Source organism: Mustela nivalis (genome assembly GCF_964662115.1).
Source record: "Mustela nivalis genome assembly, chromosome: 10".
Lineage (NCBI taxonomy): Eukaryota > Metazoa > Chordata > Mammalia > Carnivora > Mustelidae > Mustela > Mustela nivalis.
In genome coordinates this window covers 3,800,903-3,825,272 of record NC_139029.1, presented here as the reverse complement: position 1 = coordinate 3,825,272, position 24,370 = coordinate 3,800,903, and the positions used below count along the sequence as shown (strand labels likewise).

At 56.3% G+C, this 24,370-nt stretch overlaps 2 protein-coding genes across 4 annotated transcripts in view; one reads left to right on the top strand and one right to left on the bottom strand.

The window, feature by feature from the left end:
• Positions 1-17,163, top strand: part of DNAJC11 (DnaJ heat shock protein family (Hsp40) member C11) — a 70,345-nt gene extending 53,182 nt beyond the window's left edge. For both annotated transcript variants that reach the window (XM_082688054.1, XM_082688055.1), the window contains exons 7-16: positions 575-648; positions 3,420-3,609; positions 4,170-4,255; positions 4,585-4,701; positions 12,570-12,725; positions 13,763-13,832; positions 14,278-14,335; positions 14,453-14,595; positions 15,187-15,316; positions 15,619-17,163. In XM_082688054.1, coding sequence (XP_082544180.1) covers positions 575-648; positions 3,420-3,609; positions 4,170-4,255; positions 4,585-4,701; positions 12,570-12,725; positions 13,763-13,832; positions 14,278-14,335; positions 14,453-14,595; positions 15,187-15,316; positions 15,619-15,644 — 1,050 coding nt within the window. In that variant the 3' untranslated portion in view covers positions 15,645-17,163. The remainder of the gene's footprint in view (positions 1-574; positions 649-3,419; positions 3,610-4,169; positions 4,256-4,584; positions 4,702-12,569; positions 12,726-13,762; positions 13,833-14,277; positions 14,336-14,452; positions 14,596-15,186; positions 15,317-15,618) is intronic.
• A 547-nt stretch (positions 17,164-17,710) lies between these two features.
• Positions 17,711-23,475, bottom strand: THAP3 (THAP domain containing 3). 2 transcript variants are annotated; one of them, XM_082688056.1, is made up of 5 exons: positions 23,335-23,475; positions 20,907-21,099; positions 19,057-19,119; positions 18,586-18,684; positions 17,711-18,416 (listed from the first exon to the last, which is right to left on the bottom strand). In XM_082688056.1, exons 1-5 carry the CDS (start codon positions 23,406-23,408, stop codon positions 18,030-18,032), a joined length of 816 nt encoding a protein of 271 aa, XP_082544182.1. In that variant the 5' UTR covers positions 23,409-23,475; the 3' UTR covers positions 17,711-18,029. The 2 variants fall into 2 exon arrangements, with proteins under 2 accessions (XP_082544182.1, XP_082544183.1); XM_082688057.1 differs by lacking the exon at positions 18,586-18,684.
• Positions 23,476-24,370: the final 895 nt, after the last annotated feature.

Below are 24,370 nucleotides of genomic sequence, written 5' to 3'. Positions count from 1 at the left end.
ATTGAAGAGGTGCCTTGAAAGTCACCCAGACTAGTAAACGAGGCAGCCAGCACTGGCTGGACTTCCCGGGCTGAGCCCCAGACCCCTGAGGACCATCTCCAGTTACCTGTGAGAGCCACAGGCCATGAAGCAGAGCAAGAACACAAGGCAGGGGCCCCCGCTCCGGACCACGGCAGGCGGCTTTGCACGCGGCCGGGCATGGAAGCCAGTCTCCCCTTCTGACTTGAGCGAGGGAGACCATCGGAGGCCAGCAGTGTTTTCCGAAACCTGCCTTTTTTGTATCTGTGGCAACAGCCCTCCATTTGGTGATGGTCCGGATGAGGTCTTGGGAATCTTCCAGGGGCCCTGGTGGCTCAGTCAGTTAAGCATCCAACTCTTGGTCTTACCTCGGGTCTTGATCTCAGAGTCGTGAGATAAAGCTCCACGTTGGGCTCTAAAATCTTCCAACCCCTACTTGGCAAGGGCCAGTGGCATTAAATTAAAAGAAGGAATTATAACCAGAGGTGCCTCACCGAGACTTGGGTTGCTGCTGTGAGAGTAAACACTGCTAACTCTCTCTTTCTCTTTTGAATAGTTAGAATTTGGAGCCGGGGATCTGCAGGGACCTTTATTTGGTCTGAAGCTGTTCCGTAATCTCACCCCAAGATGGTAAATACAGAGAAATCCTCTTTGATGGTCTTTGTGGATTTAGCAGACTAGAACCTGTGTATTTTTTTGGTCAAGGTCATCTGGAGTTACTTCTCTCCTACAAGGTCGTCAGGGGCAAACCTGCGGCGCTGGCAGAGAACCAAGGCAGGGTTCCCGTGGCACAGACGCTGGACTGGTGGGCGCAGGGAGGGGTCATCTGCTGCCTGTCTGCCCCGGGCCCAGCTACTGCTCTGGCCCACAGTCTCCTCCTTTATGGGAATGAGGCCCCACCTGTTCACCCAGGGCTGTGAGCACCAGGAGAGTGGAGAGAAAGCACCTTCATGGGGAAGCTGGCCAGTGGCCTGAAATACTGACGAACTTGTGGATCATTTCTTTGTCCCTGAGAATGTGTTTCAAGTACTGGAAAGGGTGTGTATTAAACAGTGGGGCACTGGTGAGACTGCCTGGTCATCAGCGAGATGGGCAGACGCTGGAGAGTCAAGGCCCCCCCCCCCCCCCCCCCCCCGCCCAAGTCCCCTTCGTCTTTGCTGTTGCAGTAACATCCCACTCCTGGACCTGTAACTCGCTGCCCTCCTAGAACCCCAGAGGTGTCCTTCGTTCCCCTGTTGGTAACCCCTGTTGGTTACCTTGTGCGCGCAGCTAAAGGAACTGGGTGGAAGGTAAAATAAAATTCTTCCCCTGGGGGAGAAAGTAAAGGAGTCCTGGGAGGAAGTATATGTTGGGAAAGAAAGCTTTTCACTTCCACTTGGATGTGTATCTGCACACCTGCCCGGTCCCGCTGGTCAAGACCAGTCCCTGCTCCAGTCCAGTAGGAAAGGCGAGTTCCCAGGTGGTGGGACACAGGGTATGGAAGGTCATGAGAGGACGGGTGTGGCCTCTGGGACAGGTAGAGACCAAGCTTGTGTACGCACAGGCTGAAAGCAGCAGCGACAGGCGCTCTCAGTCCCGTTGTGGGGGATCGTGCATGCGTGGGTGAGAACACAGCTTCACAGGCTTCTGCTCCAGGACTCAGGAGTCAGTGGGTCTGGGAGGCAACAAGGATTTGCACTTTTAACCACTTTAGGCTAAGAGTATACACACATGTTGTCCTAATGCACTGGCCCGAGCGCTCGTGTGCATCAGTCTGTCTCCCCTGGTGCCCTCAGAGAGCACAGAGTCCTACCCTGCTCCCCACACCGGCTGAGTCAGGTGCTCTGGGAGGCCCAGGAGTCTGTATTTATCAAACACCTAGGTCATTCTTAAGGCCAGATACATTCAGGAGACACTTAACCGAGAGAAAGCTGTTGGCCACTTTATTCTGGCTGAGCCTCAAAGTGCTGAGTGGTGCCCGGGGAGGGAGGTTAGGGCTTGCTGGTCGTCGGCCTTTGGAAATTGAATGTCCTCATCATGCCCAAAGTTCTTGAGACTTGAGAATGCAGATGTATAAACGGGTGCCAGTTGGTGGACATATACGGCATCTGTGCTGGGGGGTGCCCCGATCCTAGGGCCAGGCCATTTGCAAGTCCAGACTAGTGATCACAAGGTTGGGTGGGGTGTAGCACCAGCCCCGAAAAGGCAGACAGCCTGTAGAGTGTTTTCTCTCTTCCCGGGAAGTGCCTGCCTTGCTAATCTCTCTCTCTCCCTCCCTCTCTCGAATTGGTCTCTGTGTGACATGCTGGATAAGAAGACTAAGTCGTTACTACTTGAAGGATCTCAGTCCTTCTATTTTGATTCTCTTAAATGCCACCGTCTGTCTTGAAATTCTAGGGTGACTTTGGCCTCTTTCCTCCCTGCCTGCCTCCCCTGACCCCAGCGTGGCTGAAGCAGAAAAACGCAGCTGGCACCCGGGGTGACTTGAGAGAAATGAGGGAACATTCGGGTTGGGGGCCCCGTGGTGGGGAAGACAAATTTCTTAATTCGTGGGGAGCTGCTGAAGTTTGCAAGAGCGGTGCCATCAGCGCTCTCTCGTTTGTCATTATTTAGTGGCAAAAATGGCACCCCCAAGCTTAGGAAAGAGAAGGAAATCAGACTTTGGCGATCTGGTGAACATTCGGCTGTTTGCTTACCTTTTAACGCTTTGGGTAAAGTGGTGTGAATTCCTTTGTCGTTGACATGAAATACCCCTTTTTAACCAGAAGATGGGGCTGACTGCCTTGGAAACAAACTTCAGATGCCTTTCCCGGCAAGCGGTTCCCTGTACGGGCTTTCAAGTGCAGGGCCACGGGCAGTCCTGAAGGAGGCTACTGATGCGCCGCAGCCCCCCACCCCCCCCGCCCGAAACTCTGACATAATTGGTCTGGGGTGGTCTGGGGTGCTCTCTGGGTCAGGGGGCCTTCCGCTTTGCCACACATTAGAATCACCTGGCAAGCTTTGAACACTCCAAGCCCGTACTCAGAACGCCAGGGCCGGGAGCCCAGCATCAGCGTTTTTTAGACCAGCCACGTGCTGCCAGTGTGCGGCCTGTTCCCCACCCCCCCGAGGTGGTTCTGACCTGCAGTAGGGTTGGACCTAGTGGTTTTCGGTAACAGACATTCGGGTGCCTCTTTGGTCGTAGCTCAAGGTGGAATGGGCTGGTGGGCCGTGAACATGAGCAGGGAGAGGCACTAGGAAGACGGCAGCAAGGCCCTCTCTCCATCCCTCCCGCGGAGAGAGGCTCCGTGTCCTGTTTTCCTTGTGGGGCGCCAGCTCGGGGCTTCACGGAAGGCAGAGTGAGCGTGACAGAGAGGAAGGGGCCAAGAGGAGCCGAGAACCGGGTGTCATCCAGGACCATTTCTGTGTGTGTGTGTCCCCAGCTTTGTGACGACAAACTGTGCTCTGCAGTTTTCGTCTCGTGGCATCCGGCCCGGCCTCACCACCGTCCTAGCCCGGAACCTGGACAAGAACACGGTGGGCTACCTGCAGTGGCGGTGGGGAATCCAGTCGGCCATGAACACGAGCATCGTCCGGGACACCAAGACCAGCCACTTCACTGTGGCCCTGCAGGTGAGGAGGAGCTGCTCCCTTGTGTGTTCCTGACGTGCCTCACCCAAGCCACCCTCCCCGGATCTCAGCGCCGTGGGGCCCGCAGCGGGCTGTCCCGTGCATGAGCGCTCAGGGCTGCTGAGACACTGTCCTCAGGCTTCCAGGGAAGCTGTGTTCCTGTTATGCTAAGCCAACTGGCCCTTTCCCGTCTAGTAGGAGCCCTCAGAATCAGGGTGGGAGAGAGCCTGGGCTGGTGAGTAACCCCAGAGCGTTGTCGTGTGCTCGGGTGCCACCATGGTGGGCAGGGACACAGGGCATGAGGGGCCCCGCACCTCAAAAGGCAGCTGCTCCCCAGCACCCACCACCAGCTACTGTGTCAGAACGTAGGCCCCTGGCCGTAGAATGTTCTGTTTCTGTGAGCAGCCAGGAAAGTGCATTCCCCCAGGTGTTAAATATCGGCCCTATCGCGCCCAGGGTGGGGCCCCGGCCCGAGAGGTCTGCCGCAATGGGCGCTCAGCAGCCGGTGGGACACGGCCCCTCGGCCACTAGCCGTGCCTTCCCTTCTCCCCCTGTCTCCCCAGCTTGGGATCCCTCACTCCTTTGCACTGATCAGCTATCAGCACAAATTCCAGGACGATGACCAGACCCGCGTGAAAGGGTCGCTGAAGTAAGTCCCGGCCAGGGGCTCTCCACGTTGTACACCTTGTGGAGGGGGATCCGACGGCAGGGCCGTGGCCGCAGGACGCCTGCCATTTCTGTGACGTTTCTCGAGCCTTCCTGTGGGAGGTCGTGGGCTGATGGAAGGGCCACACCGCGGCTGGGCTGACTTCGCTCTGCCCGGGCACCGGGGTGTCAGTCCTCATCCACTCCTGGGGCGGTGGGGGGCAGGGGCAGGAAGGGGGCCCCGGCCTGTGTTCTGGGTGACAGCTGCCTGCAGGGACCACGAGAGATGGAGAGCTGCAGGCCCCGCGCGCTCAGGCCTCGCGCTCCCCGCAGGGCCGGCTTCTTCGGGACGGTGGTCGAGTACGGGGCCGAGCGCAAGATCTCCAGGCACAGCGTCCTCGGCGCAGCGGTCAGCGTCGGAGTCCCTCAGGGTGTTTCTCTCAAAGTCAAGTAAGTGGAACTGGGTCTTTCCGGCCGAGCGTTCTCCGGCAGCTTGTGGCCCTCCCCAGTGAGCGTTAAGGATGAAACCGACTTGGCTTTGTAGTTTTGTTCTTAAAGATGCGGTTGCTTCTGTCTTCAGTGCGTAAGCCAGTGTCCGGGGTCCGGAAGCCCAGTGTTCACTGAGGGTCTGAGGCTCTGCAGTCAGGACCACCCACCGGCCGACTGCATCCCCCTTCCCTGGCACCCCGGGCCAGCCCCACTCACCCACCCAGCGTGTGCGGCGCCTGTTTACCCCCTGACCCCTGCCCCCTAGCAGTCGTTCCCATCCGCACAGACCCTCCTCCCCTGCTCCCCTGCTCCCCTGCTCCGGTGGCGCACCTTCCGGCCTTCTGGCCTCTCCGTGCTGTCTCTGTTACCTCACGGGCTGGTTGCTGTGTATGGCGGCGTGGCAGTGGGGCCCGGTCCTTGTCCGTGTAGACGCCCTCCCCAGGTGGGCCCACCCGGCCTACTGGCTTGAAGCACCTTCCTGCAGTGACAACGCTCACACAGCTCCGGCCAGGCCTGCCTGTCAGACCTCCAGCCCCTGTATCCCACTTCCTCTTACTCATTGCTGCTTGGATCTCCACCAGCCTCTCAGTTGGCCCCTCGCAACTCTGATGCTTCCAAACCTGCTCTCCCCAGAGCCTCCCTGTGCAGGTCAGGAGAACCCCGGCCTTCCAGCTGGTCTGTGCAAAACCTGGCAGTTGGTCTTGGTCACTCTTTTTCCATACACCAAAGTTTATGCACCTCAGTACCATCTCAGCTGTCCTCAGAAAGCATCTCCCGCTCATGACCGTCCCTCACCCCCTCTGCTCCCACTGTCCGGTTCTGAATGACTGCACTGGTCGTCTCCCGACCATTCTCATTCGCCACCTTGGGACCCTGCCCTCCACACTGGCAGAGCCTCTGAACAGAAGTCCGTGTCTGTCGCTCTCTGCTTAAGCCCTCGGTGACTCTCAGCCCCAGGCAAAAGCTGGAGACCTTGAGAACCTCCCTTCTGCTGACCGGCCCCTCCTGCCCCCTCTCACTCCACGCAGCCAGCCCGGCCTCCACGCTGCCCCAGACAACAGCGAGCGCACCCTGTGGCCACACTGTGTGCCTGCTGTTCCTCAGTCCCCAGAAGCCAGCATGGCTGGTTCCTTCGATTCCCTCAGAAGTCACCTGACTGCCAGAAGCATCCCTTGTCACCCCGCAAGAGCAGTAGCCTTCAGTTTGGCCCAGGCAAATCCTTTCCATTTCCCCCGTTTATTCTCCACTGTGCATCTCCCTCTGATCATTCGTTCACCTCCCCGGCCCTCATCGGAAGCTCTTTTAACTGTCCACTCACTGTGTTCTCTACTGCACTCCTGGAGCCTAGAACGCAGCCTGGCACTTGACAAAGCTCTGTAAGAGGCAGAAGGAGGGAGGAAGAGCTACAAAGACCAGAAGGAAGCAGATCACATCTCTTTGTGGTTTGGAGATGAGAGCTAGAGCAGGTCACCAGGACCAGAACAGCACCAGGCCTCTCTCCTCTCAGTGATCTGAAGACCCCTGAGATTTAGTCAAGGACACAGAGAGCAACAGATGGTCCGCATTCTGATCGCTTTGATTCCCAAATTGGGACAACTAACAAGACACGGTTTTCTGATTCCGATTCTGTTGTGAAATACTTCTTATATGAAGATATTGCAGGAGGTAATCTGAATTGAATTTTCATCCCAAGAATGCCACTCTCCCTCCTGGGAAGAAGCATCTTCACTCCTGCTCAGGTTCCCGTGTCAGTGGGCTGAACTGTCCAGACTGTATCGCTGTATAAACCAAAGGTTTCCAGAAGGCCCTGGAGTTCAGCAATAACATGTGATTTTACTTTGCTAACTTTTCTCTTACGTTCTGCTTATTTGGTGAATCACAGTGGTTTTTGAATGTTAAACCAACCTTATATTCCTGAGGAAAACTCCCCTTGATCGTGACATATAATACTTTTTTTTTTTTTTTAAAGATTGTATTTATTTATTTGACAGAGAGAAATTACAAGTACACTGAGAGGCAGGCAGAGAGAGAGAGAAGGAAGCAGGCTCCCTGCTGAGCAGAGAGCCCGATGCGGGACTCGATCCCAGGACCCTGAGATCATGACCCGAGCCGAAGGCAGCGGCTTAACCCACTGAGCCACCCAGGCGCCCCCATATAATACTTTTTATGTAGCGCTTGATTTCATTTGCTAATTAATACCTTACTAAGGCTTTTTGTATCTGTGTTTGTAAGGGATGCAGATTATAATTTTCTCTCTTTATTATGTATTTGTCAGATTTTGGGATGAGTTACGGCAGCTTGATAAAATGAGTTAGGAAGCATTCCTTCTTCCTCCCTTTTCTGAAAGGATTTTGTGCAAATGGTTTGTTCTTTTTTGAGAGTGTGCGTGCACAGGCAGGGCCAAGAGCAAAGGGGGAGGAGAGAGTCTCAAGCAGACGCCCCGCCGAGCACACAGAGCCCAGCACGGGCTCCGTCCCGTGACCCTGAGGTCATGACCTGCGCCGAAATCAAGAGTTGGACGCCCAGCCGACTGAGCCACCCAGGCGCCCCAAGAATGGTTTATTCTTCAAGTTTCATGGAATTCACCAGTGAAATCAGTTGAGACTGAATTTTCTTTATAGGAGGGTTTTTTGGTTTTGTTTTTAGATTTTATTTATTTATTTGGCAGAAAAAAAGAGAGAGCATCCACAAGCAGAGGAAGAAGGAGAAGCGGGCTCCCTGCTGAGAGGGAGCCCGATGTGGGGCTCTATCCCAGGACCCTGGGATCATGACCTGAGCCAAAGACAGAGGCTTAACTGACTGAGTCCCCCAGTGCCCCTGTAGGAGGATTTTTCATAATGGATTCTTTGATAAATATAGGGCTTCTCCAATTTTCTCTTTCATCTTGTGTCAGCTTTGTTATTTTGTGTTTTTCAAGGAATTTGCCCATTTTGACTGTCAGATTGTTCGCATGAAGTTGCTCATAATATGCCCTTACCCTTTTACTGTTGTCTGTGGCAGTCTGTTGATGATCTCTGCCTTCATTACTCATGCTGGTCATTTGTGTTCTTTCCCCCTTTTTCTTAACCAGTCTGGATGGGGCACTGGACCTTTCAAAGAACCAGCCTTGGCTTTGTTATGTTCTCTGTTATTTAGCTGTTTTCTATTTCATTGATTTCTGGTCTTTTTTCTTCTTTCTACTACTTCAGTTTCACGTTGCTGCCTTTTCTAGATTTTTAAAGCCCAGCCTTGGGTTATTAATTTAAAACCCTTCTTCTTTTATATTATAAACACTTATGGCTTTAAACCCAATTTTAGGGGCCCCAGGGTAGCTCAGTAGGTTAAAGCCTCTGCCTTTGGCTCAGGTCATGATCCCAGGGTCTTGGGATCAAGCCCCACATTGGCCTCTCTGCTCAGCGGGGTCTGCTTAAGCCCCCAACCTGCCTCTCTGCCTACTTGTGATCTCTATCAAATAAGTAAATAAAATCTTTAAAAAAAAAAAAGGTTTTACCCCATCCCACAGATTTGGATATGTTACTATGTCATTGTCATTCAGTTCAAATTGTTTCCTAATTTCACTTTTGGAAATGTATTGCTTAATTTCTAAATATTTGGGCTTCTCTGTATATCTGATCAGTGATTTCAGTTTAATTTCATTTTGGTCAGGGAACATAATCTGTATAATTCCAGTCTTTTTAAATATTTTGAGACTTCTTTATTTTATAGCCCATCATGTTAGCGACCCAGCAGTTGTGTGTGCTTGAACAGAACGTGCGTTCCACACTTGCTGGGCTTTGGTTCTGTAAATATCAGCAGGTCAGGGTGGTGGACAGCATTTACCAAAAACCACAAGTTCTGTGACTTTATTGATTTGGACCAGATTTCTGTCAGTTGCTGAGAAAGTGGTGTTAAAAGTTCCAGCTAAGAGTGTAGAATTCTTTTTCTTCCTTTGCCAGTTGTGGCTTTGTGAAATCCATCTCTGGCAGTGCTCTCTGACTTGAAGTCTGCTTTATCGGACACCGTACAGCTGCTACGGCTCCTTGTCCTTCTGTGTCTGTGGTTTATCCTTTTCTGTTTACGTTTAACCTGTCTATGTCCACATACACAGGGTGTCTCATAGAATAAATCCATCCATCCAGTTTCTTGCTTTTTAATGGGAGCATTTGTTAGTCCATTAATATTTAATGTAATTGTTGGTACGGTTGAATTTAGGCCTGTTATGATCTGTCTTCTATTCTTCCCTTCTGGTTTCTTGTTCGTCTAACCATCCTTTGTCTTAATGAATATTTCTAACATTCCATTTGGTTTTACCTGTTGACTTTTTGGCTGTACCTCTGCAGCGGGGTTTTTCCCTTAGGGGCTGCTCTAGAGATTATGGGTCATGAACCTTTTATCATCTGCTTAGACTTCATTCATATCACTTCATGTAAAATTCAAGAACCTTGAAAATTTCCGGGGCCATCTCCCCTCCCTCTGTTCTGTATGCTGTACGTGCCATATGCTTTGTAATTACACACATTACAGCCCCCGCAAGAGCATTACAATTCTGGCTTTAAGTAGCTTATATCTGTATTTGTACATACATTTGTGTTAAAGAAATTAAGGGGGGAGTCATGTTTGCCCCCCCATTTTTTTAACCATTTCCAGTGTTCCTTATTCCTTCCTAAAAATCTGATTTTCCTTCTGATACTCATTTCTTTGGCCCAAAGAACTTCCTTCAGCTTCTTTTTTTCCCCCTTCAGCTTTTCTTATAGTGTAGGTCTATCAGTGATGACCTTTTAGTATTCTTTACCAAGAAAATACCTGTATTTTTTCTTTATTCTGCTTTTATATTTTATTAATTTATATTTTATCTAGATACAACACTTGATTGTTATTTTTCATTATATTAATCTAAAATAGTTTCCTTGTGGGCACTCCTACCCCAGAACTAAGCAGTTACCATTGCTGTAATTGTTTTTATTTTTTATTTTTTATTTTTTTTTTATTTGACAGAGACAGCAAGAGAGGGAATATGAACAGGGAGAGTGGGAGAGGGAGAAGCAGGCTTCCTGCTGAGCAGGGAGCCTGACATGGGGCTTGATCCCAGAACCCTGAGATCATGACCTAAGCCAAAGGCAGATGCTTATCAACTGAGCCACCCAGGAGCCCCCATTGCTGTAATTTTTAACATCAAGCTTTATTGATGTAAACTTTACATAAACTAAAATTCATCTGTCTCATTATACAGTCCTAGGAGTTTTGACAATCACATAAGTTTCGACGATCATGTGACCACCATCAGCAGCAAGATACAGCACATTTCCATTGTCTCCCAAAATTGCCTCCTGGCCTTTGCACAGTCTCCTGGGCCACTGGTCTGTTTTCACTCCCTACATTTTTGCCTTTTTCAGAATGTCACGTAATTGGAATCACACAGCGTGAAGCCTTTTGTGCTTCTTTTTTGAGCATGATGCATTTGAGATACAACCTTACAGCCGCACACGTCAGCAGCGTGTCCCTCATTCCTGTTCTCCGGCATTACCTTGTGTTGATACACCACAGTTTATCGGCTTCTCAGTTTAAAGACTTTTCAGTTGTTGGCAGTCTTTAGCGATTACAGATAAAGCCAGTACACATTCACATAGAGGTTTTGGGTGAACCTAAGTTTCCCTTTCTCTTGGGTAAGTACCTAGGAGCAGGCGTGCTGAGCCAAATGGGAGGTGTGTGCCCCTGGTTAGGAAGTTACAAAGCTGCTCTTCCACCAGCAGCCTGGAGTGCCCCATGACTCTGCGCCCTCACCAGCCCTTGGTACGCCCGTCTGGCGCTCTCGAGCTGCTTTAGTCAGCGCATGAGTGTGCCCACTGTGGTTCCAATGTGCGTCTCCCTGATGGCCCAGGCGGTGGACATCTTTCCACATGCTTCTTTGCCATCCATATCTTTTTTTGTTAGTGAAGTCTCCCTTCACACCTTTTGTTTTATTGTTGGGTTACCAACAATATTGTTGGGTTGTTTGGTTTCTTACGTTTTGAGTGTTCTTTGTCAATTCTGGTGTTGCTTTTCTTCTGAAGGATATTGTCCCCGAATATAGAATTCAGGGTTAATAGATCTGTGCTTCCAGCGCCTGACGGTGTTCCTCTGCTGGCTTCTGGCCTCTCCAGTGGTTGTTTGAATCCTCATCCCCCTGAGGGTTATTTCTTTTTTTTTTCTGGCTACTTAACTTTTTGTTTTGCTGTGGTTTGGGGTTTTGATTTTTTTAGCTTTTTTTTTCCTCAGCAATTTGTTCCTATAATGTACCTCCATGTGTTTTTTGTTGTATTTATGCTGCTTGGGGTTTGCTAAACCCCTCGCATCTGTAAATTTATGTCCACATCAAATTTGGAACTTTGGGACCAGTAGTTATTCAAATCTTAATCCTGCTCCTTTCTCTCCTCTCTGGTGCCCTAATTACTCAAGTCTAAACCTCTTAGTATTGTTCCAACAGTTTCCGAGGCCCTGCCCATTTGCCCTCAGTTCTTTTCTCTTTGTTCTTCAGATTGCATAGTTTCTGTTGCCGTGTCTACAAGTTCTCTGACCCTCTCATCTCCTCCAGTCTGCTGTTAAGCCCATGCAGTGAATACAATCCTTGGGCATAAAGTGGCGCTTTAAAACCCTTATCTGCTCCATCCAGTATCTGTGTCATCTGGGGTTGGTCTTGTTATCTTTTTCCTCTGTTGTGCATCTAGGTATGTAGAGTCGTTTGTCTTGTACTTTGGTATTGTGACTAGTACAGTGTAGAGGGTCTGTATTCCAACTGTGCCTAGACTCCCCAAACGTGTTGATTTTTTTCTTTTCAAAGGTAATTAACTTTGCCAGAGTTGGACTGTGACCTGGGACTGACGTGTGTGGCAGCAGCTGGAGTAGCACAATTATTTCACCTGTAGCCAAGGCTGCTGATAGACCAGGGATGGGCTGGGGATTTGTGCCACATCTGTACAAAGAACTTGGGGCTCCACATCTCTGATTTCCCTTGTTGGGGGACCCCCACTTCCCAGTTGCTATGGCTGCCTCTCAGTCTGAGCTCTGGGTCTTCAGTCTCTTAGGACTACAGATTTCTTTTTTTTTTTTTTTTAAGATTTTATTTATTTATTTGACAGAGATCACAAGTAGGCAGAGAGAGAGAGAAGGAAGCAGGCTCCCTGCCGAGCAGAGAGCTCGATGCGGGGCTCGATCCCAGAACCCTGAGATCATGACCTGAGCTGAAGGCAGAGGCTTAACCCACTGAGCCACCCAGGCACCCCAGGACTGCAGATTTCTTTCCAGTGTTTACCATCGGCGCAGTGGCAGCTAATACTTGCCCTCGGGCTCAGAGCCATTGACACAAACAGGAAACCAGTGCCTTTGTGCGCTCTGGATTCTGAGCCCTCCTGTAGACCCACCGACCCTGGGAGTCTTTGTTGTTTGTGCTCTGAGTTGACAGTGGCTACCTATGGGATGACTGGTCCGACAGGAGCTACTGGGCCATTACCCGAAGCAGAACCTCCTTAATCTGCCAGTTTTGGAAATCTTCACACACTTTTTTCGATGGATAAATTGACGGCGGAGAGGTCTCCGTCACCAGGACCCTGGGAGGTGCCCACTTCTGTCTTCTAAGGCCACCTTGGACAAGGGATAGTCCCTGCTTTGACCAGGAGGTTAGCAGGTAGTAGGATCCGACCTAGACGTCGGGCCTAGCAGCTAAATTTGGGAATAGGGACCGGAAGGTGTGTAAATTTGGAAACTAGCCGTAACTGGCGTTGTGTGTATCTGCAAGTTCTCCCGCGCTGACATCTCCCCTACCCTGCCCCGGAGACCCGACTCACCGCGGCGTTCTGCTCCGTTCCTGTTTGCAGGTTAAACAGGGCCAGTCAGACTTACTTCTTCCCTATTCACTTGACGGACCAGCTGCTTCCCAGCGCCGTGTTCTACGCCACTGTGGGGCCGCTCGTGGTCTACTTCGCTCTGCACCGTCTGGTCATCAAACCATACCTCAGGGCTCAGAAAGAGAAGTGAGTTCCTAGCATGTCACGGGGACATCAGTACACAACTCTGTGCCTCAGTTTCCTTGTCTTTAAGGTGGAGATGATAATAATAGAACCTGCTCAGAGAGTCAGTACGAAAATGAACTCCTACGCGCGAAGCCCCGGCTCGGCGTCCGGCCCGCAGTAAGCGCTGGGTGGGCGCCAGCTGCGCTCGTGAGCGGCCCTGCTGCGGGCCCCCCTCACTTGTCCCTCCTACTTCCAGAAAGGGCTAGAGCTAGTTTCCAAGATTGTGCAGACAACACAGCATGACCACAGAAACAGGCCCCTGTTCTCTCTGCGACCGTTTCTTTTCCCGGCACCGAGTCCAGCAGCAGGGGCTCGAGTTCGGACACACAGGCGTGCCTTAAGCGCGGTCCTGGAGTCACTGAAACATTCCTTTACGGTGCAGCTTCTCGGGGAAGCTCGGCCGTAGCCCAGCCCACGTGGTGTATGGTCATAGTCCTCAGCGCCCGACGTAATAGGTCGTGGAGCTCAGAGACGCTCCTCCCTGGGCCCCACTGCATTTGAATCCGTGGAGTGCGGGGCCCTGCTGCCCCGGGAGGCTTGAGGCCTAGAAGGAGGAGCGTGCGGGCTGGTCTGACGGGACAGGCGTACGCTGCCCGGAGTCCCAGCGCTCGGCTACATAAGAAGAAAGTATATTTTGTACCTAAAGCAGGAAGCATTCCCCCCACCCCCAGGTGTTCTCTGGGAATCCCAGAGGGGGGCCTCCTCAGTGCTCCCGCCCCTCCTCCCACCTCTGCCGGGCTGAGAGTCCCCTTGGGTGGGGGGCTGCTTCCCTCCGCCAGGGTCCCGGGGTGGGGGGGAGCCTTCTAGGGACAAAAGAACGGGATGCTGCCGAGGCCTGCAAAGAACAGATTTGCTTGCGCCTGGCTCGGAAACATTGTCTGAAGCTCCAGAAGCAGGAGCGCGGCGGCCACTCGCACTGTGCACCGGGCGCCGGGCCAGCGCAGGGCTCTGTTGCCTCACTCCGCACTAACATGTGGCCTGTGTTTTTCTCGCTTAAGGGAGTTGGAAAAGCAAAGGGAAAGCACAGCCACTGACATTCTGCAGAAGAAACAAGAGGCAGAAGCTGCCGTAAGTGCTGCAGAGACGCGACTCCAAGCACGCCTGCTGGTGGGCCCCTCACCCTGTGCCGGCCGCACGGCGCCCAGCGGGGCTCAGGGAACGCGGCGCCCTCCGCACGTGGGCCTCGGGCCTCACTGGGCACCTCAGTCTTTCCAATCCCTATGGGTACAGTACCGGGAACTCTAGGCCCGGCACTAAAGATGAGCTCCAGTTACCCTCAAAAGGCGTCACAAGGCGTTTCTTAGAATGGGAGGGCCCAGTCCTCCTCTCTGCCCTTCCAGTGAACTGTTCTTAGGTGACAGAACAGCAGTGTCCAGGAGAAATGCAGGGGTACCCCTGGGTTCTTTGTGGACAGAGGAGGGGCTAAAACGCACCCTGGCACGGGGCTGCCGCTGAACCAGGAGGCGGGGCCCGGGCAGGACCTGACCGTGGCGCGCCCCCTTGTTCTTTGCAGGTTCGGTTGATGCAGGAATCTGTCCGGAGGATTATCGAGGCGGAGGAGTCCAGAATGGGTGAGAAGGCCTGGCCTCTCTTGGGGCAGGGTGGGCGCTGGGGGCTCCTGTGGTCCGGCAGTGCAGGGGGTGCCCAGCCGAGACCCCCGCCCCTGCTCAGACTGCGCCGGTCCTCAGGGCTCATCATCGTCAACGCCTGGTACGGGAAGTTCGTCAACGACAAGAGCAGGAAGAGCGAGAAGGTGAAGGTGATCGACGTGACCGTGCCCCTGCAGTGCCTGGTCAAGGACTCGAAGCTCATCCTCACAGAGGCCTCGAAGGTACCCCTGGGGCTCGGACCCGAGAGGCCTGCGGGGGCGGGGCGGCCTGGTGCCTGGAACAGCCGTTTCGCTGTAGTATAACCACACATGGCTCCGGCGCCGGCTCTGTGACCCGCTGCCCAGCGCCCCAGTTACATTCGCACCGCAGCTGTTGACATTGTGCGTCCCCTCGGCAAGGATTTTCTGAGCACCCACTGTGTGCCAGGGAGAGCAGCGAACAAAACGTACATCCAGTCTCCATGGAGCTTACGGTCTCCATACTCTGCCTTGTTCTAGAAAGAGTGTGAGATCCATAGCTCGTTGGAAGCTCACGCTGGTGCCCAGCGCTGGGCACCGTAAGGCCAACCAAACCAGATTAGTGCGGACCACATACCGAGCTCTCTAGGGAGCGCTGATGGGGCTTCTGCGAGGACAGGGGTGTCTAGCGGGGGAGAACGGGTCTGTCCTGTGAGGGGGGCCTAGGACTGAGCAGGCAACTTCCTGATGTTCTCCGCTCCGCGGTGTGCAGCTCCCGTGGCGGCGGCCCACGGCGGGGGTGCCGGGCTCGGAGCGCCGTCTCGGTGCCGTGGGGTCAGACTGTGTGTGTTGTAGGCAGGGCTCCCGGGCTTCTACGACCCGTGCGTGGGCGAGGAGAAGAGCCTGAAAGTTCTGTACCAGTTCCGCGGCGTCCTTCACCAGGTCATGGCGCTGGACAACGAGGCGCTTAGGATACCAAAGCAGTGTGAGTAGCTGTTCCGTGGCAGCCACCTGCCCCGAGCACGGGGACCGGGGACATGGAGCGCGAGTGACAGCCACCTTCCCTCGGTTACCTACCTGGGAGCAAGTGACTCGCTCAGAGCCTGTGGTGGGGCGCCCTGAGGAGGGGCGGTGGCGGACCCGGCTACTCCTGTGTGTTCCGGAACCACGGGATTCTCCACAGCGTGTCCTCTGCCTCCGGCCAGGTGACGGCTAAACCCCGTCAGAGGGAGAAGGGGCGCGGAAACAGTTGCCTGGGGGTACATTGTCTCGTCTTGTCTTTCACAGCTCACAGGATCGACACAGATGGATAAACCGCTTGAGAAACCAGATTTACAAGAGGCTGCAAAAAATCCTTTCCTAGGAGTCTACAAATTCAGAAGCAGGGAAAAAACCCAGACATCAGATGTGTTTATTTTATATTATTCCTATAGAGGGTGGTACCGTATCAATTATGTGGAGGGACACAGACACCCGCTTTCGTGGGCGCTGTCGGTAGGACTGAGGCAGCCGCACCTGGACCAGACCTGCAGCACGGCCTGTGGCTCTTTTCCCAAGGATCATGACCCTGGAGGGAAGGGCCCTGGGCCCCGGCCCCCTAGGCTCCTGAGCCCACGTGCTGACTGCCGCCCCCTGGTAGCGCCCGGTCTGTCTTGAGGTGTTTATGGAACATCCTGCCCTCACACATAGGACTGAACTACTTTTCCTAAAACCCACACTGAGCATGGAAAACAAAACGGAAAGGAAGGAAGTTGTTCTCGAGAGCAGAGGTCTCCAAAACAATAGTGCGTCTGTTCGGTCAACTTTCCAAAAACCACTTTTTCCTGCTAAAATATTATTCAGTGAATCTGGAGGATTGTGTGGGTTTATAAATCTGCTTTTTATCTGAGAACGAATGGTTTTGGAAATTAGTGTCTTTTTTCGTCCTCCTCCCAGAACTTCTCGAATCATTCCACTGGCACGTGGCTTGGGACAAAGTGGTAGAACCCTCGGGTCCCAGGGCCCAGCCCTGTCACAGGTCACTTCTCCCAGGAGCCACCTGTGTCCTTGCGGCAAAAGGCAGAGGTGAGCTAAGCCATGTCCCTCAGCCCGCCCCCCCGGTTCAGTCGGACCTGCCTCTGCACCTCCACTGGAGCCCAGAAACCGAGAGGCTCCGAGGACAGGGGCAGCATGGGGCAGGGACTGAAAGGACCCTGGCTCAGGTACGTGCCAAACCCCCTGCCCGGGGAGAGCAAAGCCCACTGGAGCCTCGGCGCTCTCACAGGTGCGGCCGGCAGGTGGCTCTCGTGCGCCCAAACCTCCTCCCGCCGAGCCCCTTCCTCGTGGTGGGGGGCTTGGGGGGGCCTCTGGTGTCTGCTCCCAAGACCCTTTTCCTTCACTTGTCTCCTCTGTGGATGCAAAACATGTCAGGAGCCAGGATGCTCCTGAACAAACAGCCCAGCCTGCTGACTTGGAGTCACCCACGAGCCAAGAGGCCCTGGCCGGCCGCGGGTCTGACAGGCCCCCAGCCGGCCACCCCCCGCAGCTTTTGCTAAAATCAGGCTTCGCTCCTGGTTCCGGAGTCATCGCTAACGCCCCCTCCCTCCAGTTTTCAACACAGTTCAGGTCGTCCGATTCTGTAATGTTTCTCCTCATTTTAAAAAGTCTTTCTCCGAGCTGCTGCTCTGAATGTAAATCGTGCAATAAGCGTGGCGTGAACGCTCGGACTCTGGCCGCAGCCATGTGTTCCCTCCACGGCAGGTGGCTCTTTGGGGCACCAAGTCTCTTGATTTTGTCTGAAACAGACTGTACGGAAGGCGCTCCCACCACAATAAACCTTTCCTGAAAACCGGGGACAGTGTCTGGTGCGTCTGTGCGTTCGCGCTTAGGGCAGAGCAGACTCGGCAAGTGGTAGGGCCCTCCCCACGCCGCCTCCCCGTCCAGCCCGCGCCGCGGGAACCACGGTGCTCACCGGGAGGCTGAGCTCAACGCCGTGGTTCAGTTTCCACACGAGACTCTGCGTGAGAAGCACGAGTCCGGAGTCAGGAGAGGACCCAGGCTAGGATCCCTGTTTTCCCAGAGGCGGTTTGTTTGCGTGTCCCCAGAGCCAAAGCCAACCCACTCTGGTTCCGCGGACACCGGAGGACCCGTTAGCCGCAGCTGCATGAACTCGGGCTGCAGCCCAGAGGCTCAGCCGCCGCCGCATCTCGTTCCCAGGGAAGGGGGGCCCAGCCTGCAGCGAAAGAAACACTATTTCTGCTTTATGTCTTTTGTCATAAAAGTGAAAATCCTCTTCAGGTTTCTTGAGGTCAGAGAAAGCAGACACTAATGCAGGTCTTTTGGGAAAGCAAACTCGAGAAACGGGACACCCGGGCTCGTTTTTAAATAAAGGAGGAAAAGCTGCAGCGGAGGAAGACACTTTATTCGGTCTGTCGCTCACAGCAGGCCGGGATGGGGGGCTCCACCGCTCTGAGCCCGCCATCCAGGCGACAGTGTATCCCTCCTGCCGCCTGGGCGCCACTGTCACCCGTTCTCATGTCCTTCCCTGGCCCGGCTGCCCCTCAAGGAAATGCGCTGCAACCCCACACTGGCCAGGTCACCACCTGACGCTGTGGTTGAGGACCCCGCCCAGCTCTCCAAGAAAAGCCAGCTGCCCCAGTCACCTCCAGAAGGACCCAGTTCCACACACTTCCGGATCTGTCCTGTCCCAGCCGATGCAGCTACACGTCCCCCGAGGTGGCGGGGGTGTGCCTGGCCCGCCTCACGGTCCCTTGACGTGTCAGCGGCGGGAGAGCGGGGTCCATGGTCCGAGCCCCGAGGCTCGGACGAGAAAACCTGGCTGCGTGGCTCATCTCTGGCTCCAGCCGCAGCCTGGCCCGGGATCCCAGCTGTCCCGGCCTGTGGGCCCGCAGGCGGCCCGACAGCCTCTGGATCGCCAGCCTCTGGGCCCGCAAGCGCTTTCGGAGCTTTTCGTTCTCCCTCAGAGTCACGAAGAGTTTGTTTTTTAGGGCGTCTAAGTCCAAGAGGGCATAGCTGTGATCGGACGGCTGCGCGGGGCCAGCCGGCTGCCTGGGGGCCGGGGTTCCCTGCGGTCTCGGTGGCAGGACCTGCAGACAAAGGCGCGTGCAGGCAAGGCCGAGCCCAGCGCTCCTGCCATAGAGGCCCCGTGCCGTGGCGCTCATGGCCCGGCCACCAGTTTGCTTCGACATGTTTGAAGCGAATCCCCTGGTGCAGGGACCCACCAGCCCCGTGCTGCCTTGGGCCCCGGGGCCTTACCTGCTCAGTGGGACCGCCAGCATTCGGGGGCGGCGCTTCGAGGGCGCTGTCCGTCCTCCTCCCCAGGCCGCACTCTGCCCGCCCCACCTCAGGGATGACCTGGGGACAGCAGGGCAGAAGCGGGCAGCCCACCGGGAATCCTTCCTGCTCTCCCGGCGGGGGCCACAGCCAGGGCAGCAGCAGAAACCGAGAAACAGCTTCCCTCCCAGGCCTGGGACCAGACCCCCAGAAACTGGGCCCGAGCCTTCCCTCCAAGCAACCTGGTATACCAGGGCTGCCTGGTATTAAACAGGACAGAGGCATAGGAGGCCCTGCTTTCCCTTTTCTAGGAAAACACAGAATCCTGAACCCTGGTTCGGGGGGCAAGCACGACAAAGCAGGGCAGGCCAGCCAGGGGACAGGGGCAGCCCAGTCGCGCTCTATGTCTGCACCAAGGACTCGGTCCTGACGGGGGCACCTGCGCACACTCACCTCCTCCTTGCGACCGTCTGCATATGCAGCCCCGCCTGCCGGGTCCGTGCTCTCCCTCACCAGCTGCAAGAGACAAGCACCGTCCGCAGGCTCCCCAAGGGTGCAGTAGGTCACCCCGAGAACACCTGCTGGCTGCCCAGCCTCGTGCATCCCCCACCCCACTGTTCAACCCCATGGGTCCAGCCAGATGGTGCTCTGAACGCGGCTCAGCTCTCGTCACCATCCACCAGCTTGCTGTCCCCAAAGCTGTCCCCAAAGCTGTCCCCAAATGAGGTCAGAAGCCGTTGAACCAGGGACCTGGTTCCTGTGTGTCCCCCCTGGGCCTGACATTCTAGACACGTAGGAAGTGACTGAAATGTGGCTCAAGGCGTGGCAGACCTAGGAGAGGACATCTGACTCAGGGCCTTGTGGCGGGAACCAGCAGCCCCTACCCCTAGCTCTGGGCCCTGGGCACCGACAGCCCCCGGGAGCAGGCTCACAGACGGCCCCCCAAGGTGTTAAACTAATCCCACTTCACATCTCACCACAAACGTGTGAGAAGCCATCAGACTCCACTAGCAACGGGCACTGATGGAGGAGGGAGCTAATCAGAGGCAGAGTCTCAGTCCGCTGAAGATGAGGTTTTAGACCCTGCGGAGCAGCCTCAGGCCCGAGTCTTTGTCAAGAGGCCAGATCCCATGTTAAGTCTACTACATGTCAACTGAAAACCAAAGGCCTTCCACGTTGAGAACAAAACGTTCTGGGCACTGGGAGTAAAGCCAGGAACAAACCCCTGTCCTCAGGGAGCCCAGCAAAGATAGAAGCTGAACCAGAGCAAATGTAAGTGCGGCGCCCCTGCCCTGCAGAGTGGAGAAAGCCCGGAGGAAGGGGACGCGGGCCAGCAGGGGGATGCACAGGACTGGGAGTGTCCCCCCTCCAAGGGCTGTGAACCCGGACTTGGAGGGGAGGCCGCGACCCAGCAGAGGGGCATAAAGTTCAGATGGAGAGCAGGTGCCCCAACGCAGGGCCTGCTGGGCCCCTACGCCCGCACTTCCTCACCCCTGTAACAGCCTCGCCCTCGCTGCCAGGACGATCGAGCAGCGCGGGGACCTGGCGGCCTTGCTCTTTGCTCCAGCGCCGCTTTGCCTTCCGGGTCCAAAGAGGTGCCCGGGTGACACCCGCACTCCGGGACTCAGTACACCTTCAGGATTTATGAAATTCCAGATAATCCCCCTCATGGCCTCAAGGCCCAGCTGCCTGGGAGCTCTCCCCGGAGCCAAACCTGCACATCCCGCCCCACGGAGCGACGGCCGCTCCAGCGTCCTGCCGGGAAATCCAACTCCACACTCACAGGGCCGGTGCCAGAGAATCAGGGCCCCCCCTGCTAGGGGCGGAGCGAGCTCGGCCCTTGCTGACCACCACCCTCTCCGCCTGCTGGGTCTGCAGAGGCTGTCCGCTCTCACGACCTCACCCCCTTTAGCTCAGGCCACCACCCTGGCAGCTGCAACACCAGCCCAGGAGAGCCTCTCACCCCACCTGGCACACCATAGGCCTCTCCCGGCCGGTCACTGTATGGCCCCTGCAAACCCTCCAAGCAGCCGGACAGACGCTGTCTGCGAGCTCGATCCCATGACACAGATCAGCCAAGAGCCAGACACTTGCCGACTGAGCCACCCAGGAAGTGGGGGTGCCACTTCCAGGGTCTTTAAACTGCAAATGGCCTACAGCAAAGGTCACGGCCAGCAGGGCAGCTGGGCTCTGAATCCCAGGGGCTTGGCGGCGCTGCCCTCCCTGCACTTCCCAGCCTCGGCCTCTGCAGTCCTGGAAACCGCACACCCAGCCCAACTGCGCCCCCGCAGCGCTGCGCTCACCTGTGCGGCGTCCTGAAAGGCGAACACCGTGGGCACGGCATTCTGCTTCAGGTTTTTGCGGTTTCCAAAGGCGCTGAAGCACTCGGGTCGGAAGTGCTCGGAGCAGATGACCGTGTGCTGCTTGGGCTTGAAGTTGCCCCGGCCGATGTTCAGCACCCATTCCTTCAGCAGCTCCGGGCGGCTGAACGGGAACCTGAGGGAGACAGGAAGGAATCCGCAAGGCTCGAGTGAGCACCGCGGAGTCTGGAGGCATTCTGAAAACACCACGGAGCATTTTACTGGACAGCTTGGAGAATTCAGTGACTTCACTCTGCTAAAGCACATCCAATTTCTGGAAGCTTCTGTCATGCCCATTTACAGCAAACCTACTAGGCTTCTGAAGGTATACTTGCAGGGTGAGCCTGTTGGTGCCCTGGGGAGTCAGCCGCGTGCAGGCCCTGCCCCTGGCCCTGGGAAGTAGGAGTGATTAAGTGGAGTGAGTCCCCCCTCACAGAGCCTACATTCTCAAACAGGAAAACAGCAAACCAAACAAACAAAGGCTGCATAGGAATAAAGAGGAGTCAGTGGTCAGGAAGGCCTCCTGAGAAGTGACATTTGAGCAGAGGCCACAGGACGCAGGGGAGCGAGCCGTGTGGGCATCAGAAGGAAGAGCGAGAGCAAAGGCGCTGTGACAGGAGGGCCCAGCAGGTCGGAGAGGGGTCCCAGGCGGGTTTGGCTGGGAGGGCGGGAGCAAGAGGAGGGTGAGGACCTCAGGAGGTGGCCCTGGGCGGTCCCCGGAAGCTCTGGGCAGAAGGTGAGAGAGGAACGGGCACCGGTGGCCGGGACCTGAGTGTCAGGGGAGGGGTCGTGAGCAGGCGACCTGGATATATTTTGCAAACTGTGCAATAAGGTTTGCCTGTGAGCTGCAAAATAAAGAGAGGGAAGGAGTCCCGTGTATTAAGATGGGAGGCAGGTCTGCGGGGTCAGAATTTTGGTTCTATTTCTCAAACCTGAGATGCCTTTTACATGTCCCAAGTGCCGAAGTGGAGTGGCAGGGGACACGAGTCAGAAGATGGGGACCGTCCCGGTGTAAAGGGGGGTAAAGCCTAGGTGAGACAGGGAGTGAGTGTGGCTGGGGAGGGTACAAGGCCACGGCCCTCCCCCAAAGGGTTCCAAGGCTAGTGCTGGAAAGGAGGAGGATCCGGCAGAGGAGACCGCGGAGGGCCACAGAAACCAACAAAGACACAAGCACGGGAAGACTGGCCCCAGCAACACGGTCCACAGTCCTGTGCTTGTGATGGCCAAGACACAGGGGCGCCCAAATGCCCTTTAATTGTAGAACAAGTCAGTACAAGTCACTGAGCAGGGCACCGTGAGAGTGCAGGTGACTCACAGCCACGGCCACAAGACATTGAAGAACTGCATGCCAGGTTCAACACAGGCCAAAGCGCCCACTCTGACTGCCAGAAGGGAGCATCTCATTCCCTTTGGGGATGAGAGGGGACAAGGGGCTGGAAGGGGGTGCAGCAGGGGGCTCCCTGGTGCTGTTCTGATTCACAGCAGTCACCAGTGTTCACTTTGCAGAATGGACTGGGCTGTGGACTTTGAATTTGTGTGCTTTTCTGCAGGTCTTACCTTCAATAAAAACTCACTTTGAGAAGGAAAATGGTGATGGGAGGGGCAGTGGAGACAGAGAGTGCTGCTGGCCTTGGGGGTTGTGCCTTAAGGGGCAGAGGCTGGACCCTGGGCTCCCCGGGGCAGGGACCCGGTACCCACCAGGGCCGGCACACTAGGAGCGCTGGAAATGCGACGACACACTCCTAAACCTCCCGCCAAGGTGGCACGGCCAGCCCCACTCCCCGGACAGCCCGGAACGTTCTCCCTCCATGCCCCCTTGCTTCCGGACAGGGCACCTGGCCAGGGCTAAGCAGGGTGACCAACGCATGGCAGCCACACGGCCGGACGCCACCACCGCTCATTCATTCGGAAATGCACTCGGCCAGGACGTGCCGGGCACCTGCCACGTGCCAGGCCGCGTCTGTGAACAGGCCCACGTCCCAGAACTGCCCAGGGGGCTGGGGGCTGCGGGGCGCGGCCTGGGGAGGGGCAGCTCACCCCGGGCCCCCTCCGCACGTGACCGCCCCGGCCGCCAGCCGGCGAGGCTATGCGCCTTCCGCAGGTTGCTCAGCCTCTCCGACCGTCTACCCACGCGCCCAGGCCGGCCAAGGCGGCGCCCGGCCGCCGGTCACCTCGCCTGTCCCCGGGCCGCGGGCCCCTCCGCGAAGGGCCCGGCTGCACGCCCTCCGGCCTCCCCCGGGGCTGGGCAGCGGCCCTGACGTCCCCACCCGGCGCGCCAGGCCTCGGGCTCCGGCGGGGGCCGCGGCCGCTCGGCCGGGGCAGGCGGGTCGGGAGCCGGGCCCACGCGCCCCACGGCGCCCCCGCCCCTCACCGGTGGAAGGTGAGCTGCTTCCTGCGGCTGCTGTAGCGGTTGCAGCACTGCCTGGCCGCGCACGACTTCGGCATCTCCAGACGCCAGGCCCCGCTGCCCCTAACAAAGATGGCGGCGGCGAGCCTGCGGGGCGGGGCGGGGGTGGCCCAGAGCGGGACGACGGGCGGGGCGGAGCCGGTGGGCGGGGCAGGTGGGCGTGGAGGGGCGGGGCCTACGGGACCAGGCTAGGCCGGCGGCCCGGAGAGGGACGACTGGCAGGGCTGGGCCAGCGGGCGGGGCGGGGTCTGCAGGCGGGGAGGGGCCTGCGGGACCAGACCTGGCCTGCGGACCCAAGCGGGACGACTGGCAGGGCGGGGCTAGCGGGCGGGGCAGGGCGGGGCCTGCGCGACCTGGCCGGGCCTGTGGGCTGGGCGGGGCGGGGCCGCCGGCAGGTGGAGGCGGGCCAGCCTCCGCTCTCCTCCCGGGTTACCTCCTAGCGCGCTCCCTGTGACCTGCATCGCGGGAGTCTGGTGGGCTCCGGGGTGCTCCCAGAGCCATCCCCGGCCACACACCCCCCAACAGCCTTGGACGCCCGAAAACAGAAGGGCTCGCCGCCCAACATGGCCAGTATTTCCAAGACTCTAAGAGGTGTCGATGCATGGATCTTGGCTGCTCGAAAGGAAGTACTAGGTGACTCACACTGGATCCAGATTATAGGCGGGCAGACCCGGCCGAGTGACAGAAAAAGCACAGGGATGGGGAACCCCAAGTATAAAGAGGCAGAATGAGCACCCCTGGGAGGCTGCAAATCGGCTTGCAGAACCTCGGAGGTAACCACTCACAGAGGCTTAAGCTAACCCACAGCATGGTGCAACTGTGAAGGCCATTCTGGTCTGTTCACACCGTGGTTTGGTCCTGCAGAGTTCACTAGGGCAGTCCTCGTCCTGCTACACCAGACTCTGACGTGACCTCCCCGTCTCCATGTCATCATGGTTTGGGAGAGCTGATGATGGGAGCAGAGACCCCACTGTCCTTCCCCAGAGAAAACAAACACCTG

Excerpts from the sequence above, each read along its gene's own strand:
- THAP3 (XM_082688056.1), bottom strand. The coding sequence starts at position 23,408 with ATGCCGAAGTCGTGCGCGGCCAGGCAGTGCTGCAACCGCTACAGCAGC. Across the intron at positions 21,100-23,334 it reads AAGCAGCTCACCTTCCACCG|GTTCCCGTTCAGCCGCCCGG; the intron begins GTGAGGGGCGGG and ends TGTCTCCCTCAG. Across the intron at positions 18,417-18,585 it reads CTGGCGGTCCCACTGAGCAG|GTCCTGCCACCGAGACCGCA; the intron begins GTAAGGCCCCGG and ends CTTTGTCTGCAG.